Source organism: Heptranchias perlo, chromosome 3 (assembly GCF_035084215.1).
Source record: "Heptranchias perlo isolate sHepPer1 chromosome 3, sHepPer1.hap1, whole genome shotgun sequence".
Taxonomy (NCBI): domain Eukaryota; kingdom Metazoa; phylum Chordata; class Chondrichthyes; order Hexanchiformes; family Hexanchidae; genus Heptranchias; species Heptranchias perlo.
Window position 1 is genome coordinate 62,390,437 of NC_090327.1, and position 18,448 is coordinate 62,408,884.

General features: G+C 41.6%; 1 protein-coding gene across 1 annotated transcript in view; it reads left to right on the plus strand.

Annotated features, from left to right (window-relative positions):
- Positions 1 to 18,448, plus strand: part of sntg1 (syntrophin, gamma 1) — a 150,961-nt gene that overhangs the window by 93,289 nt on the left and 39,224 nt on the right. Inside the window, exons 11-12 of the mRNA XM_067977096.1 lie at positions 3,822 to 3,860; positions 11,319 to 11,435. Of these exons, the coding sequence (XP_067833197.1) occupies positions 3,822 to 3,860; positions 11,319 to 11,435 (156 nt within the window). The remainder of the gene's footprint in view (positions 1 to 3,821; positions 3,861 to 11,318; positions 11,436 to 18,448) is intronic.

The window sequence follows — 18,448 nt, forward strand, 5'->3', positions numbered from 1 at the left end:
GAGAGAGGGGCCTTGGAGGGGTAAAGAGAAAAGAAGAAAAAAGGAGAGAAAGAAGCAATGGGCTTGGGTCTGGAGCGGCAGCCAAAACATGCATGCGAATGGACACGGAAACTCATGTTACATAGGCATGGTTACTTAGTAAGATTAGGATAGATAGGCTAGAAATTGGGCCGTGTAGCGCCCGTTGTTTCTTGGTATAGGTAGTGGCGCATGCGCAAATACCGAATCCCGGCACCATGTAAAATCAGGAGAAAACGGATGCAATCAGTGTGCAACGCTGATTTAATGTGATAGACAACATTTTGGAAATTAACGCTCAACTCAATGGATAGTCTTAACCCCGACCATCTGAACATGTCTTGGAGTGCTTGGAGGACCCCTCACCAGTGCTATTTAAAGGGACCATGCAAAATTTACAAGTTAGTTGCTGGATTATTGCTTCTGGCTGCTGATGCATTTGTATCTGTTTTTGGAGGTTTCCTGCACTTGAATACTTGGAAGCGGGGACATAGCCTAACATTTAGAGCCACGACGTGCAAGAGTGAAGTTCGGAAATACTTCTACAAACAAAGGGTGGGAAATCTTTGGAACGCTCTTCTGCAAATGGCAGTTGATGCTAGCTCAATTGTGAATTCTAAATCTGAGATTGATAGATTTATGTAAACCAAAGGTATTAAGGGATATGGGGCGAAAGCGGATATATGGAGTTAGGTCACAGATCAACCATGATCTCATTGAATGGCAGAACAGGCTCCAGGAGCTAAATGCCACTGCCACTAGCTGCCTCCTGTTATGCACCACCTTCTCCTGCAAGAAAGCGGGACAGGTGTCTGGGTGATACGCCTGTCGTGGTTGAATAGCTGCCAGTATGTGTGGCCTGTGAGTTGTGGGTGGGCGGCTTGCAACAGCGGTAATGTGTGAGGGTGAGAGGAAGTATCTGATTGAAAGAGTTTGTTGGTATGTGGGTGATGGGGGATGTGGTGCATGGAGCAGTGGATGCGGGTAGTGGCGCAGTTGATAGGTGACGCCACTTGACAGTTGACCTCACTCACCTTGACCATTCGTGTGAAAGCATTGAACTTCTTCCTGCACTGCACCCAACTTCATGGTGCTGTGCGCCTGGCATTGGCGTTGTCCCCCGCTGCCTCCCACTGCCTTTTGGGCCTATGCCTGGAGGTCCTCTTGCCACCCGCCTCCCCCCTGGCAGATATAGGATGTCCCTCCTTCTGTCCACCTTTTGCACCAAGGCCTCTAGTGCATCAGCAGCGAACCTTGGTGCATGCACTCTCGCAAGCCCAGTACAAACTCAGATCGGCAGGTTGGTGAGGTCTCGCATGCAGGTTGGAGGATGTGCAATTTACTAGTGTGCAACTTTTATTTAATGTTTTAACATAACTCATCAGTTTATAAACATAGGGATGGGACCTGCATCCGTGAGTTACGTGTGCGATGTCTGATCTCCGTGCAGACAGCAGACTGTTATTTTTAGCAAATAACAGGTACTGGTGACCTTTAAGACATTTTAAGAGACATCCTCCCTTTAAGAGATTGGGGCTCCCCCTGCTTGTGGAAAGTGCACATTTCCTTGAATCCTCGTGTCAGGCCTTGTTTTTAATGCTGCTTAAAGGTAAGTCATCAGGCAGGGCGAATGTCTTGCCCTGCCTGCGCAGGAAGCATCGGGCACAAGTAAATCGTGAATCGCGATATCCGCGCCCGGTTTCCGGCCCTATCCAATTTAATCCCCAATATTCCCTGGTAATAAACAGCAAATAGAGAGAAGACAACAGGAGGGAGTCTAAAGTTAAAGCCAGAGGTCCCGTGGTGGGATAAGGTTGATGTAGATGGGGTGGAGTCTGCTTGGAGCATCGACGAACTGATGTCCAGGTTCGGAGACAGGTGCGGAGGGCGAGTGGGTCCAGAAGCGATTTGAAGGAAATTCTCGTTTGAAGTGTATCAGAGGACGCACTGCTGGAGGTAATTCAATGGGAATGAAGAGCCAGGAGGTGTGCAGAATCGCTCGGTAGGGTGGAAAAACAGTGGCGAGGTTGGAGGTCACAGTAAGATCCAGAAGCAGCAGATGAACGGACACCGCGCAACAATCGCCAGACAGGAGGGTTCCCTCCCAGTCGGGGAACACTTCAGCAGTCAAGGACATTCAGCCACCGATCTTCGGGTAAGCGTTCTCCAAGGCGGCCTTCAAGAGGCACGACAACGCAAAATCGTCGAGCAGAAATTGATAGCCAAGTTCCGCACCCATGAGGACGGCCTCAACCGGGATCTTGGGTTCATGTCACGCTACACGTAACCCCACCAGCGAAAAAAAAGTTATCTGTTTTTAATAACAACTGGTCATTCTCTCTCTTTCTCTTCCTTTCGGATGTTTCTCTCTCTCTCTCTGTCTTTGGGTTCTGACCGTTTGTATATTCAGTAGTCTGGTATGTAATGTCTCTCTGTCTGAACACTATTCAACTCCTTTGATTTCCTTGATAACGGGCAGTTGGAAAGATTATCTGTAATCACCAGGCATTGTTCTCTGACTATATATGCGGTACCCTTTCATGGAATTCCACACTCACCTGACGAAGGAGGAAGCCTCCGAAAGCTTGTGATTTTCAAATAAAACAGTTGGACTATAACCTGGTTTTGTAAGATTCCTTACATTTGTCCACCCAGTCCATCACCGGCATCTCCACATCATAAGCTCAGCAGGTAACAGCAGCGGTGGGGGATGGGCTATAGGCTAGACAAAGTTATCTTAAAATTTAAGCAACTGAATAGCAGATCAGAGTCACTGCAGCTGAGTCTTGCAATGTAGTCCAGTGGAGTAGTGTAGTCTTGACGGCAGAGAAGTCCAGGAATTTGGAAGCCAAATTTGAGCAAAAATCCAGTGCTCACTGATGAAAATGAAGAGCAGGCATGGTGGGGGGATGGGCAGTGGGCTCAGGTAACTTTAAACTTGCAGCTTGAACTTGTAGTTAGGGCTAAAATGCAACCACTATTAGAGCCAGTGGAACTTAAACAGTGGAAGAGAGGAGATTGGGGGAGAAAGGGCAAAGGATGGCACTGAATGGCCACTTTAGGCCACTGGCAGTGCTGTTAGGCTGCTCTCCCAGGGCTACAATGACAGAAATGGAATAAAGGTTAGAACTCTGGGTCCAGGCCACACCTTCAATTAGAGCCTACATTGTAAGATACTGTGCTTGATGTTTGTGTGATTATGTATATGCCTGTATAAGGGTAAGTGAGAAGGAGGAAAAGATAAGGTCTGCATGGTACTAGCCCTGGACTTGGGGGAAGCCTGCACAGGCAAGGATAGTCCTTGTGACCTCCTCCAAGGGAGTCAAGGGCTTGTAATTTCTGAATCCTCCTCCAGTTTCGGTCTGTTCCCTTGTATCATTTGCCTTTCTTGACATGTAAGTCGGAACAGTCTTGAGATATTGTAAATTGATGGGAGTGTGTAGTAATAGACAAATGTGCCCCGTATACAACCCATCTTGTGTGTTAGTAAATGATCTTGCATCATGCAGGTAGGTTAGGATGTAATGGTTTTATGCGTAAAGTCCTTTGAGGATGTGAGTGTGCCAAAGCTTTCAATTATAAGTTGCAGCTTGAATATGTGCCCTACGTTTGCTCCAGGCATTTATGATCTGGATAGGTGAATGGGATGAAAATGGTATTGCACCGTTACAAAGCAGTAGAACGATAATTTAAATGCTATATTAATACAGGTTTCTATTCATATCGTTTCTTTCATTGTACAGTGCTACTTTACTATCTTAGTTCACATTTTAATACTTCTAATTCAATATTTTTTCCCTCAGATTAAAAAGATAAACAGAAATTTTCCTGTAAACCAACAGGTAAGGTGGAACTTCTAATAAAATCAGATTGATGCTTTTGTCAGCCAGATCCACTACATCTTCAATGCCTTTTTTACCTTTGGAGCCAAAATGCCCTTGAAATAAAGGCTGATGGCCCATAACTATCCCCCATGTACATTAATTGTTAATTAAATGATTATTAATATTATTAATGAGGTTATTCAGGTGTTCATAGATCTGGACTATGCAGCCAAGTAACCCTTTAGGTGCTAAATATTTTTCTGCTGCTTTAAAAATATTATATTTATATTTTGTGGTGATATCGAATCTACTAAGAACAAGAATGGGATAAATTTGTTCTTTTGATTCAGATTCAGTGAATCCTATATTCAGATTCACTCTATCAAAAGTTCAAATTTAACAAGGACATGTACAAGGACATTAAAAGACATCTGGACAAATTTCAATGAAATGGCTAAGAAATGACAGATAAATTCTAATGGGGATTAAATATGGCCTAATGTACTTTGGTGCAGAAAATTTATACATTAAAATTGTACAGAATGAGTGAGTTGCACTGACAAAGATGGAAAAGGAAAAGGGTAGCAGTGTAGGATTATTGACTGAGAGGCTACTGCCAACAAGGCTTATTGAGTGTAAGCACAAGGATGCATCTTGAGGGTGTTTGACTGTAAGTTGAGGTAAGTTATTCTAACCTTGTATAGATCATTGATGATGGAGCACCAGACAGTTTTGAGCAGCCTATCTTCAAAAGAGCATTTATGTATTGGTGAAGGTTTAGAGAAGAACTGCAAGGATTATTTCAGGACAGGCTTAACATTACAAAGAGTTTCACAGAGGTGAATTTCGTACCAAAAAGAAGACAGAGGAGGAGCATGATCCATTTATTTAAAATATACAAGAAGGCTGCTGGAACATAGAGATAGAGGACACAGACTCAAAATAAACACAGCTGCAAGATTATATACTGCGAGACAAAAGATTATATATGTTTTTCTTGACAGGATAGTGTTTCTGTGGGACAGAGACCCAGTAAATGTAACTGATGGTGTGTTGATAAACTCCTTCACAACAAAACTGGATAATCATCTGACCAGAAATGTGATTGAAGGCTACAGGGATAACTGTAGAGATAACCAAATATTTTGTGGAATACAATCATTACTGAGCTGCTGTGACCAAGGAAATGTAATTTGTGGAAACCTACTGCCCATGGTTGAATATAGGAGATATTTGAATAGATAGGTATTTTGGAGTTTTACTTCATTCACTTTGGGGATCAATGAGAAATTATGCAGAACTTTCCCTCAGGCAACAAAATAAGTGGGTTGGAGTTCACAATAGACTAAAATGTACATGGTCCATGAAGGGACTAAGATTGATAGGGTGTAACTCCTCTTTCCTGTTTTTTTCCCATCAAGGTATTTTGACTCCTAACTGCTCAATGTAGCCCATTAATCTGTTTATATTATAGTATTTTTTCATTTCATTATATTATTGATATACTGTCAGCATTTGTGCAAAAGCCATCAATTTTTCCAAGTGTAAATAGCCTGTGAACTCACAGAATGACAAATTTATTACAGTGCTTTATTTGGTTCTTGGGAGAAAACTATTACAATTCTAAATCAAAGTAGGTTTTTAAACAAAGGTATTGATCAAACCCTCTATGTGTACCTATCATGTAAGATTTACTTTCCTGAACATTTTTTAAGAGTTGCTGTAAACAGTTTTCAGCACTTAGCTGTGGAAGTTTAAAGGAGAAGAAAATTCTAGGAGGAATACTTCTTGTTTAAAGTACTCCTCTAATATGTATTAAAAATATATAGTTATGAAAATATTTGTTGTCTTTTAAAAAATGACAAATTATCCTGCCCTGATGGAGATGTGCATTTCAACAAGAAAGAGCATTTGTATCCTCGAGCAAGTTTACAATGTCTCTGAGTAGATCTTGATCCATGCAGCTCTGAAAAAATGTGCAAGAAAAGTAGCAACCCAGGATTAAGGATCACTCTTAAGATGCTTTTACAATGGTCCTTTTTTTGGATTGGATTGTAGGAGAGTGCTGTCTGTGTACCCCAGCTCCGTGCATCCACATTGCTAAAACTGGCTCCCTTATCCCAATAGAGGAATTGTACTAGAGCCACAAATAAGTGGATCTATAATTCTGTCATTGAGTTAAAGGAGCCAGTTTTAGCAATGCAAATATGGAGGACCAGCATTTTGGATACTGGTTTCATATGCTCCAAACTAAATAATCATCAATGATTATTAAATACCTTTAATAATCATCTATCATTGCTTAGCCTATTCAGTTCAGATCTTTTTGAATGCTACCAATCTCTCATATACCCATCATCTGCCAGCGTCCTATTACTCGAGCTACCCTCCTCCATATCGTTTATTAATAGTGTAAATAGCAGCGATCCCCAAATAGATTCCTGCAGAATTTTAATTGTCACCACCCTCAAGACAAAGCCTTCTTCATTTTTTTATCATCCTCTGTCAAGCCATTTTTCAATGCAGATGGTTAATTTGCCATTAGCCCAACGAACCTCATTCTTCTTTTAAAATCACATTTAAAGAATTTTGTCAAATGTGTCTGCAATTTATTTTAAATTATATTCATTGGAAAGGCCCTAATCCTAATTTAAATGTTCTTCAAAGAATTATTGGGCCCGATTTTCCTCCTCCCCTTCCACCTGAAATGCACTCCCTCGACATGACATGAACCCGCCTATATTTCCGATTTCAGTCATTAGCATAGACCACAAACACCAGCCCACCTTTTGGCAGGAGCTTGCACCCAGAATCAGGGACTGAAATAGCTGCCGGCTGCAGGGCCTTTTGGCTGCTTTCCAAAAAACAAACTGGCACTTCCTTTCACTCCTGACAGTTCCATCCCTCCCCTTTAAGGTGCTGCTGTAGGCCCTTCATATGCTGCCCTACTCGATTTCTCACCCTCCTAAATGGCGAGCTGCCTAAAGGGAGCGCATTTCACACTGGCAGGTCATCAAATTAATTTAAATTGGGCCCAACCACAAAATTGGCCCGAGGCTGAATCCTTCAGACGGACACAGCACACACCCTGCCCACTGCCTTCTCAATATGTGCTTCACATGAAAATTGCTCCTGCCCTCTCCCGAGTAACCTGTTTCTTCAAATATTTATTATTTTTCCTTGAAAGAAGCAATGGTCTTTTTCATAAAATTTACTCAAATATCTTCACTGCCTTCAGTGTTGCATTTACTTGTCTAGAATTCCCTGATTCATGTTTCACTCTTATTTTGATTAAGTCCACTCTATGTGATATTTTAAGTTATGTTTTTAATATCCTTTCAAAGCAGGTCAGTTAAAATGAGTGTACAGGTCATTCAGATCCATGTGGAGTAATTATATACTAACATCAGTGATTTAAACTTTTGCCTTTTTCCTTTTCCACCTTCGCACATTTAATTTGAGAATTATTCATAACGGACACACTGGTACTAGATATAAATGTAACATTTAGAGAAGTGCAACTCTTCTGTGGAAGAAATAATTTCTGTGTTGCCAATGGCACAAATCAAGACATCACAGGTTAGACATTAGTGTTTGTGATATAAACGGACAAACACCTAATATGTTTGTATATTTAAATGGAATAATGCATCCATTAAAATAGCAGACATATCAATGTAATTCAAACCCATTAAGCATTTGTCTGTAATTAAACCAACAGTAATTTCTAGTTGTACATGAATATATTAATGCTTTCAGACCCGCAGAATGAATGAACTCTGCATAACTCAATTGTATAAAACTGTGCAAGGTGCCAATATCAGTACTGATTTCAATATTAACAAACAGAACAATTGTATGGATGTTGTTAGATTATTCAATTAGTGAAATTCAATCCTGTTTGAAGTATATGAACACAGAAGATTATTCATGTGAATTCATGACTTTACAACTTGCTTTTGGCAAGGTGATTAAAGTAAATATCAGCCATGCTTTCAAACTTGTGCTGCAGTGGGAGAATATGTAAAAAGAGGAATATATTTCACACTCATTGGAGTATTCATACTCGAGGATGATCTCACTTTTAGACTAGGTGATGCTGATTGGCAACCATGTGCTTAGGCCACAAAAGTGTTTTTCAGAACCTTACGGCTTCCCTATTTTACTCCATCTTGCTATCTGATTGAGGTCATGAGTCTGTTTTCAACAATCCTGTGGTGTTCAGAATTTTGTTGAGGTTCACTTTGAGATATTCTGATCCCACATATCTTGCTCTTGATGACATTGATTATTGTGTCAAAGAAGTCATTTTTAAATTTACTGAACTGTGCTAACAAAATAAACAATTCTGCTTTAGCAAGGCAGAAATACTGTTGCAATTTAGTTTTTGTCTCTATTTTGCTTCCTCAATTGTCATGAGTATGTGATGTCAAAATCATTGGGAATTCATCAATATACATTAGTATATGTCATGTGCCTCATTCTCATTTGTTGAGGTAATAGATTTGGATAAACCTCTGATTAATTGCCTTAACTTACTCCTAATTGGATGGTTAAGAGGCTGGATTTCCCATTGGAAAGGGTCAGGGTGGGACTTCAGCCCAACTTTCCGATGCCTCGTGCCCCCCAATCCCACTTTCCAGATTTGGTGCTTGTTAAGCCTACAGGGTGGGCTCACAGCAGGATCCCCAGCAGAAAGAAGGGACCCGCTGCTGCCAGAAAGGGAAGATGCAGATAGTATTGTAGCGCAATTGCTGCCAGTAGAAGAGATAGAATTTAAGGTGACAGAAATGCCCAGAAGATCTGGCGCCAGACTTAACCAAAGCCTAACAAAGATCAGTGTTTGGGTCTGAGGAGTGGGAAAGGTACCCACTATCAGGCTCTCTCCTCCAAAAAGGACACCCACCTTCCACTGCTGGCCCGGGGAAAGCCACCACGCCTCTCCTGGTGGTCTTTGGGTTGGCAATAATAGTGGCAGAAGGCAGGAAACTCAGCCCAGTTGCTGAATCCCACCTCCCCAAAGTAGTTTATATGTAGTGAGTAGTGAATGGGCGGCCGGTGGCCTCCCCTGCTGGGTGGGGTTGAAATTCCAGGTCAGGATGGGGATGTGGCGATGAGGTGACCAAAAGCTTGGTCAAAGAGGTGGGAAAAGTGACAGGTTTTACACCCCGCTCAATTTTACTCTCCATTGAAGTCAATGAAAAGTAATATTGGGTGGAGTGTAAAATTAGGGTTCCTCCTCATCCCATGGGTTTCCCGCCCAGTGAATTAGGTTAAAACTACCCCATTGAATTTTAAGGAGGCTCTTAAAGGAGGAGAGGGAAGTGGAGAGATAGAGGGGCTAAGGCATGTAATTTAAGAGCATCGGGCCAATGCAGCTGAAGGCACAGCCACCAATGGTAGGGTAAAGAGGGAAGTGGGGGATTGCACAAGTGGCCAGAGTTGGAGGAACAGAGTCAGGGAAGTTGTAGGGATGGAGAAGGTTACAGAGATAATGTGGGGCAAAGCCATGAAGGAATTTAAACAGGAGGATGTGAAGTTTAAATTGAAGGGAGTGGGGGACCTACAGCCAACATGTATTCTCATCACAAGAACCCTAGAACATAAGAACAGAAGAATTTATAGAAGCAAACAAAGTCTGTTAGGTCCAAGAACCTTTTTAGATAGATGAACAGTACTGATTTCCCTTCATAACAGTGATTCATACCAAGTGATTCATAGCACAGCATTGGTTGATATTATATTTTTGTACAGCTCTAAAGTACCCTCTCTCCCCAAGTGGAGAATGGAGTGGACGATAGTGGGAGAGCATTTTAGTGGTAGTGATCATAATTCAGTTAGATTTAGTGTAGCTATGGAAAAGGACAAAGATAGAACAGGGGTAAAAGTTCTCAACTGGGTAAAGGCCAATTTTACTAAGCTGAGATGTGATTTAGCAAAAGTGGACTGGAAGCAGCTACTTGAAGGTAAATCAATGTCAGAGCAGTGGGAGGCATTCACAGAGGAGAAAGTGAGGGTTTAGAGCAAATATGTTCCCACAAAGATAAAAGCTGGGACTCCCAAATCTAGAGCCCCCTGGTGTCAAGCAGCATACAGGGTAGGGTACAGCAAAGGGTAATGGTTGACGGGTGTTTATGTGACTGGAAGGCTGTTTCCAACGGGGTTCTGCAGGGCTCAGTACTAGGTCCGTTGATTTTTGTGGTATATATCAATGATTTAAACTTAAATGTAGGGGGCAAGATTAAGAAGTTTGCAGATGATACAAAAATTGGCCGTGTGGTTGATAGTAAGGAGGAAAGCTGTAGACTGCAGGAAGATAGCAATGGACTGGTCAGGTGGGCAGAAAAGTGGCAAATGGAATTCAATCCGGAGAAGTATGAGGTAATGCATTTGGGGAGGGCAAACAAGGCAAGGGAATACACTGTAAATGGTAGGATACTGAGAGGTGTAGAGGAACAGAGGGACCTTGGATTGAATGTCCTCAGATCCCTGAAGGTAGCAGGACAGGTAGATAAGGTGGTTTAGAAGGCATACAGGATACTTTCCTTTGTTAGCCGAGGCATTGAATATAAGAGCAGGGAGGTTATGCTGGAACCGTAGTAACATTAGTTAAGCCACAGCTAGAGTACTGCATACAGTTCTGGTCACTACATTACAGGAAAGATGTGATTGCACTGGAGAGGGTACAGAGGAGATTTACAGGGATGTTGCCAGAACTAGAGAATTTTAGCTATGAGGAAAGATTGGATAGGCTGGGGTTGTTTTCTTTGGAACAGAGGAGATTGAAGGGAGATTTAATTGAGGTGTATAAAATTGTGAGAGGCCCAGATAGAGTGGATAGGAAGGACCTATTTCCCTTAGCAGAGAGGCCAATAACCAGAGGGCATAGATTTAAAGTAATTGGTAGAAGGATTGGAGGGGAGCTGAGGAAATTTTTTTTTCACCCAGAGGGTGGTGGGGGTCTGGAACTCACTGCCTGAGAGGGTGGTAGAGGCAGAAACCCTCATCGCATTTAAAAAGTACTTGGATATGCACATGAAGTGCCGTGACCTACAAAGCTATGGACCAAGAGCTGGAAAGTGGGATTAGGCTGGATAGTTCTTTTTCAGCCAGCACAGGCACGATAGGCCGAATAGCCTCCTTCTATCCCATAAATTTCTATGATTCTATGATTCTGTGTTTTAAGAACTGTCTAACGGACTGCTTTTGGAGAATGGAAGCTTAAAATGTGAATTAAACACATCATTATTACTTTACAAAAAATTTATATAACCCTTAAGGCAAAAAAAAATTGGTGTTAAGGGCAAAGATAATTATATATACAAAAGGCTTAAATAAAATGATAAAGCAGAAGAATAGATGTTGATATGAAATGCTTTTCAGGTGAATGCTCCTTTTTGCTCCATACGTAATTTTAACAGCACTATAGAGTTATTAAAATGTAAGGCTAGTCAATACTATTGATTTCTTTGTCAGATAGTCTACATGGGCTGGGTAGAAGACCGGGAACCAGACTCGCTGCAGGATAAATTATATACACCAAAGTATCTAGCTGTGAGAGGCTCTTGCCTATACAAATTTACAGCGCCTCCGGTAAGTGATTCTGTTCAGTTTTGACTTATTCAACATACATTTTTAATTTAGTACACAACTAAAAATATGCAGTTAATGTATTTTATTGAGAATGATAAGATATTATACAGATGCATGCAGTACTATGTGAAGTGTAAGTTACGGCTCGCATTTTTATATATTATCTTCTTTAGTCATGATGAAGGAGCAGCTTCTTTATCTTTTGACAAGTTCAGACTAAATTTATTTCTGATTTCTTCTGCAGATATAAATTGAAGCAAGTCTTTTATTTATTTTAAGCAAAAAGCAATAGCAACAACTAAGATCATCATAACAGAAATTTCAATTCAAAGCAAACTTTACTTTTGGATAAATATATTTAATAATTTAAGTTAAAATAGTGCTAAGAATCTTTTGGCCAATTATTATTGGCCCTCCTCATGATGCTGTAGTCTCAACTATTGAACAACTAGGTTCAACTAGAATGTCAATACTAGGCCTATTCATTGAACTCCGTTGCTTCATGAATACAGGTACTGAATAACCTATGCTTATAAAAGCCTGCTGCAATGCTTCGATGTCTATTTGGCACTTCGTGAATAACAACCCGTGCTTTATTTTTCTAAAAGGAGAAATCCGAACATAGTGGCTTCATTGTTATGAATCCAATCCATGTATTGTCTCAAAAATGTACCATTTGAAAAGATCTTTCAGTTGGTGCACAGATTTCATTCTGTTCCTACCTCTCACACGATAGTTACACAGTTTATAATTAACAGATGGGTCACCAGGATATGCAGAGTCCTCTTTTTATCTCTTCATTTAGTGACTGCATGTAATCAATAGATAATAAACTAGGAATGATATTCTCCTGGCTAGCAATGTTTATCAGTAATTATTACTATGTTCCTATTACATATGAAAGACAGGTAAAATAAGGTAGATAAATCTCCGGGACCTGATGAAATGTATCCCAGGACGTTATGGGAGGTTAGGGAGGAAATTGCGGGTCCCCTAGCAGAGATATTTGAATCATCGACAGCTACAAGTGAGGTGCCTGAAGATTGGAGGGTAACAAATGTTGTGCCTTTGTTTAAGAAGGGCGGCAGAGAAAAGCCTGGGAACTACAGACCGATGAGCCTGACATCTGTAGTGGGTAAGTTGTTAGAGGGTATTCTAAGAGACAGGATCTACAGGCAATTGGAGAGGCAGGGACTGATTAGGAACAGTCAGCATGGTTTTGTGAGAGGAAAATCATGTCTCACGAATTTGATTGAGTTTTTTGAAGGGGTAACCAAGAAGATAGATGAGGGCTGTGCAGTAGACGTGGTCTACATGGACTTTAGCAAAGCCTTTGACAAGGTACCGCATGGTAGGTTGTGACATAAGGTTAAATCTCACGGGATCCAAGGTGAGGTAACCAATTGGATACAAAATTGGATTGACGACAGAAGACAGAGGGTGGTTGTTGAGGGTTGTTTTTCAAACTGGAGGCCTGTGAAACAGCGGTGTGCCTCAGGGATCAGTGCTGGGTCCGCTGTTATTTGTTATTTATATTAATGATTTGGATGAGAATTTAGGAGGCATGGTTAGTAAGTTTGCAGATGACACCAAGATTGGCGGCATTGTGGACAGTGAAGAAGGTTATCTAGGATTGCAACGGGATCTTGATAAATTGGGCCAGTGGGCCGATGAATGGCAGATGGAGTTTAATTTAGATAAATGTGAGGTGATGCATTTTGGTAGATCGAATTGGGCCAGGACCTACTCCATTAATGGTAGGGCGTTGGGGAGAGTTATAGAACAAAGAGATCTAGGAGTACAGGTTCATAGCTCCTTGAAAGTGGAATCACAGGTGGATAGGGTGGTGAAGAAGGCATTCAGCATGCTTGGTTTCATTGGTCAGAACATTGAATACAGGAGTTGGGATGTCTTGTTGAAGTTGTACAAGACATTAGTAAGGCCACACTTGGAATACTGTGTACAGTTCTGGTCACCCTATTATAGAAAGGATATTATTAAACTAGAAAGAGTGCAGAAAAGATTTACTAGGATGCTACCGGGACTTGATGGTTTGACTTATAGGGAGAGGTTGGATAGACTGAGACTTTTTTCCCTGGAGAGTAGGAGGTTTAGGCGTGATCTTATAGAAGTCTATAAAATAATGAGGGGCATAGATAAGGTAGATAGTCAAAATCTTTCCCCAAAGGTAGGGGAGTCTATAACGAGGGGGCATAGATTTAAGGTGAGAGGGGAGAGATACAAAAGGGTCTAGAGGGGCAATTTTTTCACTCAAAGGGTGGTGAGTGTCTGGAACGAGCTGCCAGAGGCAGTAGCAGAGGCGGGTATAATTTTGTCTTTTAAAAAGCATTTGGACAGTTACATGGGTAAGATGGGTATAGAGAGATATGGGCCAAGTGCAGGCAATTGGGACTAGCTTAGTGGTATAAACTGGGCGACATGGACATGTTGGGCCGAAGGGCCTGTTTCCATGTTGTAAACTTCTATGATTCTATGAATCTGCCATGATACTTGTATCTGTTTCTAATTGATGTGGAAATGCTGGTGATGGACTGGGGTGGACAAATGTAAGGAGTCGCACAACACCAGGTTATAGTCCAACAGCTTTATTTGAAATCACAAGCTTTCGGAGCTTTGCTCCTTCGTCAGGTGAAGTGAAGAGATGCATATAGGCACAGCATATATAGGCAGAGAACAATGCCTGGTGATTACAGATAATCTTTCTAACTGCCCTTTATCACACCTCGGCAGAGAGATAATCACAGCAATCAAAGGAGTGAATGGTGTTCAAACAGGTTAGTCAGGGAAACATTACATCCAAGAATACTGAGGTGGGGTCACAAGGGGTCAAATGTAGCAGATGCTGGGGTTTGTATTAAAAACAGAGCAGAAATTGATCGCCAAGTTCCGCACCCATGAGGCCGTCCTCAACTGGGATCTTGGGTTTATGTCACGCTACATGTAACCCCACCTGACGTAGAGTCATCCAGACTCAAGTCGTAGTTGGCTTGTTCTCCATACACAGATGCGGCCGGACCTGCTGCGATTTCCAGCAAAAAAAGGTTATCTGTTTTTAATACAAACCCCAGCATCTGCTACATTTGACCCCTTGTGACCCCACCTCAGTATTCTTGGATGTAATGTTTCCCTGACTAACCTGTTTGAACACCATTCACACCTATGATTGCTGTGATTATCTCTCTGCCGAGGTATGATAAAGGGCAGTTAGAAAGATTATTTGTAATCACCAGGCATTGTTCTCTGACTATATATGCTGTGCCTATATGCATCTCTTCACTTCACCTGACAAAGGAGCAAAGCTCCGAAAGCTTGTGATTTCAAATAAAGCTGTTGGACTATAACCTGGTGTTGTGCGACTCCTTACATCTGTTTCTAATTGATGGGTCAATATAGTTAAATATTGATATTTCCATGGTTATGCTCTAGTCATCACTGGCTACTAACAATTGATAGATAAAATACCAGTGAATGCTGTCATCCGAGTTAGCGCGTTTACTCGGTGGTTCCTTTAATAAGTAGGAATCCAGGAGGATCCCCACCTAACACTATTGTGGGGCACTATCACCACAAGACTGCAGCATTTCAAGGAGAAGGCCCAGAACCACCACCTTCTCTGGGCAAGTAGGGATGGACTTGAGATGTGAGTGCCAGCGACACTCACATCCCAAGAATGATGTTTTTTTAAATGGATTCAGTTGTTTGTAATTCCTATTTTTACTTGTTTAAGTTTTTGGAATGTTCTTGTTATCACTCTCAGAGTACAAATAGTTATCTGATTTTTTTTTGTTAGAAATGAAATTGAATCTCTTGTGCTTCTATTCTTCATGCTATTGTTCCTTAATTCAGTCATACTTGTGGTCATTAAGTGTCCTCAGAAATAACAGTATGTACATAAAAGTTGTCATCCTAAATACAACACAATATTAATTCACTCTATCTGGAAGAACTCAAAAGACAATTAAAATAATGTGACCGGTTAAGCAGAAATTAATTAGATTTGGCCAAATGTTCCTAAAAAGCGTATATATTTTTAAATTCGTTCATGGGATGTGGGCGTCGCTGGCGAGGCCAGCATTTATTGCCCATCCCTAGTTGCCCTTGAGAAGGTGGTGGTGAGCCGCCTTCTTGAACCGCTGCAGTCCGTGTGGTGAAGGTTCTCCCACAGTGCTGTTAGGAAGGGAGTTCCAGGATTTTGACCCAGCGATGATGAAGGAACGGCGATATATTTCCAAGTCGGGATGGTGTGTGACTTGAGGGGAACGTGCAGGTGGTGTTGTTCCCATGTGCCTGCTGCTCTTGTCCTTCTAGGTGGTAGAGGTCGTGGGTTTGGGGGTGCTGTCGAAGAAGCCTTGGATGGTACACACTGTAGCCACAGTGCGCTGGTGGTGAAGGGAGTGAATGTTTAGGGTGGTGGATGGGGTGCCAATCAAGCGGGCTGCTTTGTCCTGGATGGTGTCGAGCTTCTTGAGTGTTGTTGGAGCTGCACTCATCCAGGCAAGTGGAGAGTATTCCACCACATTCCTGACTTGTGCCTTGTAGATGGTGGAAAGGCTTTGGGGAGTCAGGAGGTGAGTCACTCGCCACAGAATACCCAGCCTCTGACCTGCTCTTGTAGCCACAGTATTTATATGGCTGGTCCAGTTAAGTTTCTGGTCAATGGTGACCCCCAGGATGTTGATGGTGGGGGATTCGGCGATGGTCATGCTAACACAGGACTCTCAATTCTTTGGTTTATTGGTTGCTCTTTGGAATTTATTTGTCATACTGTCACAAATAAATGAAACATCCTTCTGAGTTAACTTTTTCTAAATATAATTTTATTTATATGTATTTTGTATCTTTGGTGAATTTGTAGTTAAGGTATGTGGTACCAATGCTGGGAAAGGAAGTACTTCTCCACTTTTTGCACCAACTGATCAAGAATCGCAGAGTCAGGTACAATATAAGCTTAACGCAGACTGGAGCTCCACTTTTCTCCTCCAATAAATATATTGATAACTTGGACTTGGGTATGGAGGGTATAGTTTCAAAGTTTGCAGATGTCACAAAACTCGGAAATGTAGTAAATAATGTGGACGATAGTAACATACTTCAGGAGGACATAGATAGACTGGTGAAATGGGCAGATACATGGAAGATGAAATACAACATTGAGAAATATAATATGATACACTTTGGTAGGAAGAATGAGAAGAGGCAATATTAACTAAATGGTACAATTTTAAAGGAGTACAGGAACAGAGAGACTTGATTTCAAATCTTTGAATGTGGCAGGACAAGTTGAGAAGGCTGTTAAAAAAGCATATGGGATGCTGGGCTTTATTAATAGAGGCATAGAGTACAAAACAAGGAAGTAATGCTAAACACTGGTCAGGCCTCTGCTAGAGTATTGTGCTCAGTTCTGGGCACCACACTTTAGGAAGGATGTCAAGGCCTTAGAGAGGGTACAGAAGAGAATTACTAGAATGGTACCAGGGATGAGGCACTTCAGTTTTGTGGAGAGATTGGAGAAGCTGGGGTTGTTCTTCTTAGAACAGAGAAAGTTAAGGGGAGATTTGATAGAGATGTTCAAAATCATGAACAGTTTTGATAGAGTAAATATGGAGAAACTGTTTCCAGTGGCAAAAGGCTTGGCGGCCAGAGGACACAGATTCAAGATGACTGGCAATAGAACCAGAGGCGACATGAGGAAATATTTTTTTCCGGAGCGAATTGTAATGATCTGGAATGCACGGCCTGAAAGGGTGGTGGAACCAGATTCAATAATAACTTTCAAAAGGGAATTGGATAAATACTTAAAGGGAAAATATTAAAGGGCTCTGGGGAAAGAGCAGGCGAGTGGGATAGTTCTACCGAAGAGCCAGCACAGGCAAGATGGGCTGAATGGCCTCCTTCTGTGCTGTATCAAATGAAATAAAAAAAACATTGTAAGCGCTGGAATTCTGAAATAAAAAAACAGAAAATGCAGGAAATACACAGCAGGTTGGTCAGCGTCTGTGTAGAGAAAAACCAGATTATGATATTTCGGATATGTACCCTTCATCTTAACCCATTCTAAAGAAGGGTCTGAGGCCGAAACATCATAACCTGTTTCTTTTTCTTTACAGATGCTGATCAGCCTACTGTATATTTCCAGCATTTTCTACTTTAACTTCAACCTCAGAAGAGAAGAATACCTCCTACTATATAAGTATGAATTTTCCCACATCTTTGGGTGAGCCTGACAATTTGTTGGTAATTGTAGATGAATTAAGGACAGTTTTGCATTATATATGCATCATCCAGAAGCCCCATTAAGACTGTCGAAACTGATTTCATGATGAACCTTTAAACACGACACAGGACACTTTCACCTTAACAATCTGGATCTTATTTGAAACCAGGTCACAGGTGAAAGATCAGTCTCTACCTATTGCATGACTTAGAGCCTAGACTGAGTTATAACCACTTCAAGAAGCTGTTCTGCAATACAGATCAAGCATGCAACTGCTTTGGAATCTGTTCCTATTTATATTGCTGGGGGGAAGGAAATTTGACAGCACCAGAGCGAGGACAAACAACTGTTCACTGGGGGGAAGGAAATTTGACAGCACCAGAGCGAGGACAAACAACTGTTCACTGGAGGGAAGAAACTCGACTGCACCAGAGCGAGGACAAACAACTGTTCACTGGGGGGAAGGAAATTTGACAGCACCAGAGCGAGGACAAACAACTGTTCACTGGGGGGAAGAAACTCGACTGCACCAGAGCGAGGACAAACAACTTTGGGGTATATTTTCCTTTGTGTATAAAGGTAAAGGAAAGTTCTTATTCAAAACCATCATGAGACACCAATGTCAGTTTAGTAAAATATTTTTCCATTAACTTTAAGCACGGGGGAAAATATGCCTCTTCGTTTTCTGGTTGTTTGACTCTCCCCAATGACTGAGAAAGGGTTAGACCAGTATAGGCCAGTGAGTGGGACACTGCTTCAGTGACTTGTACGGTCAGGC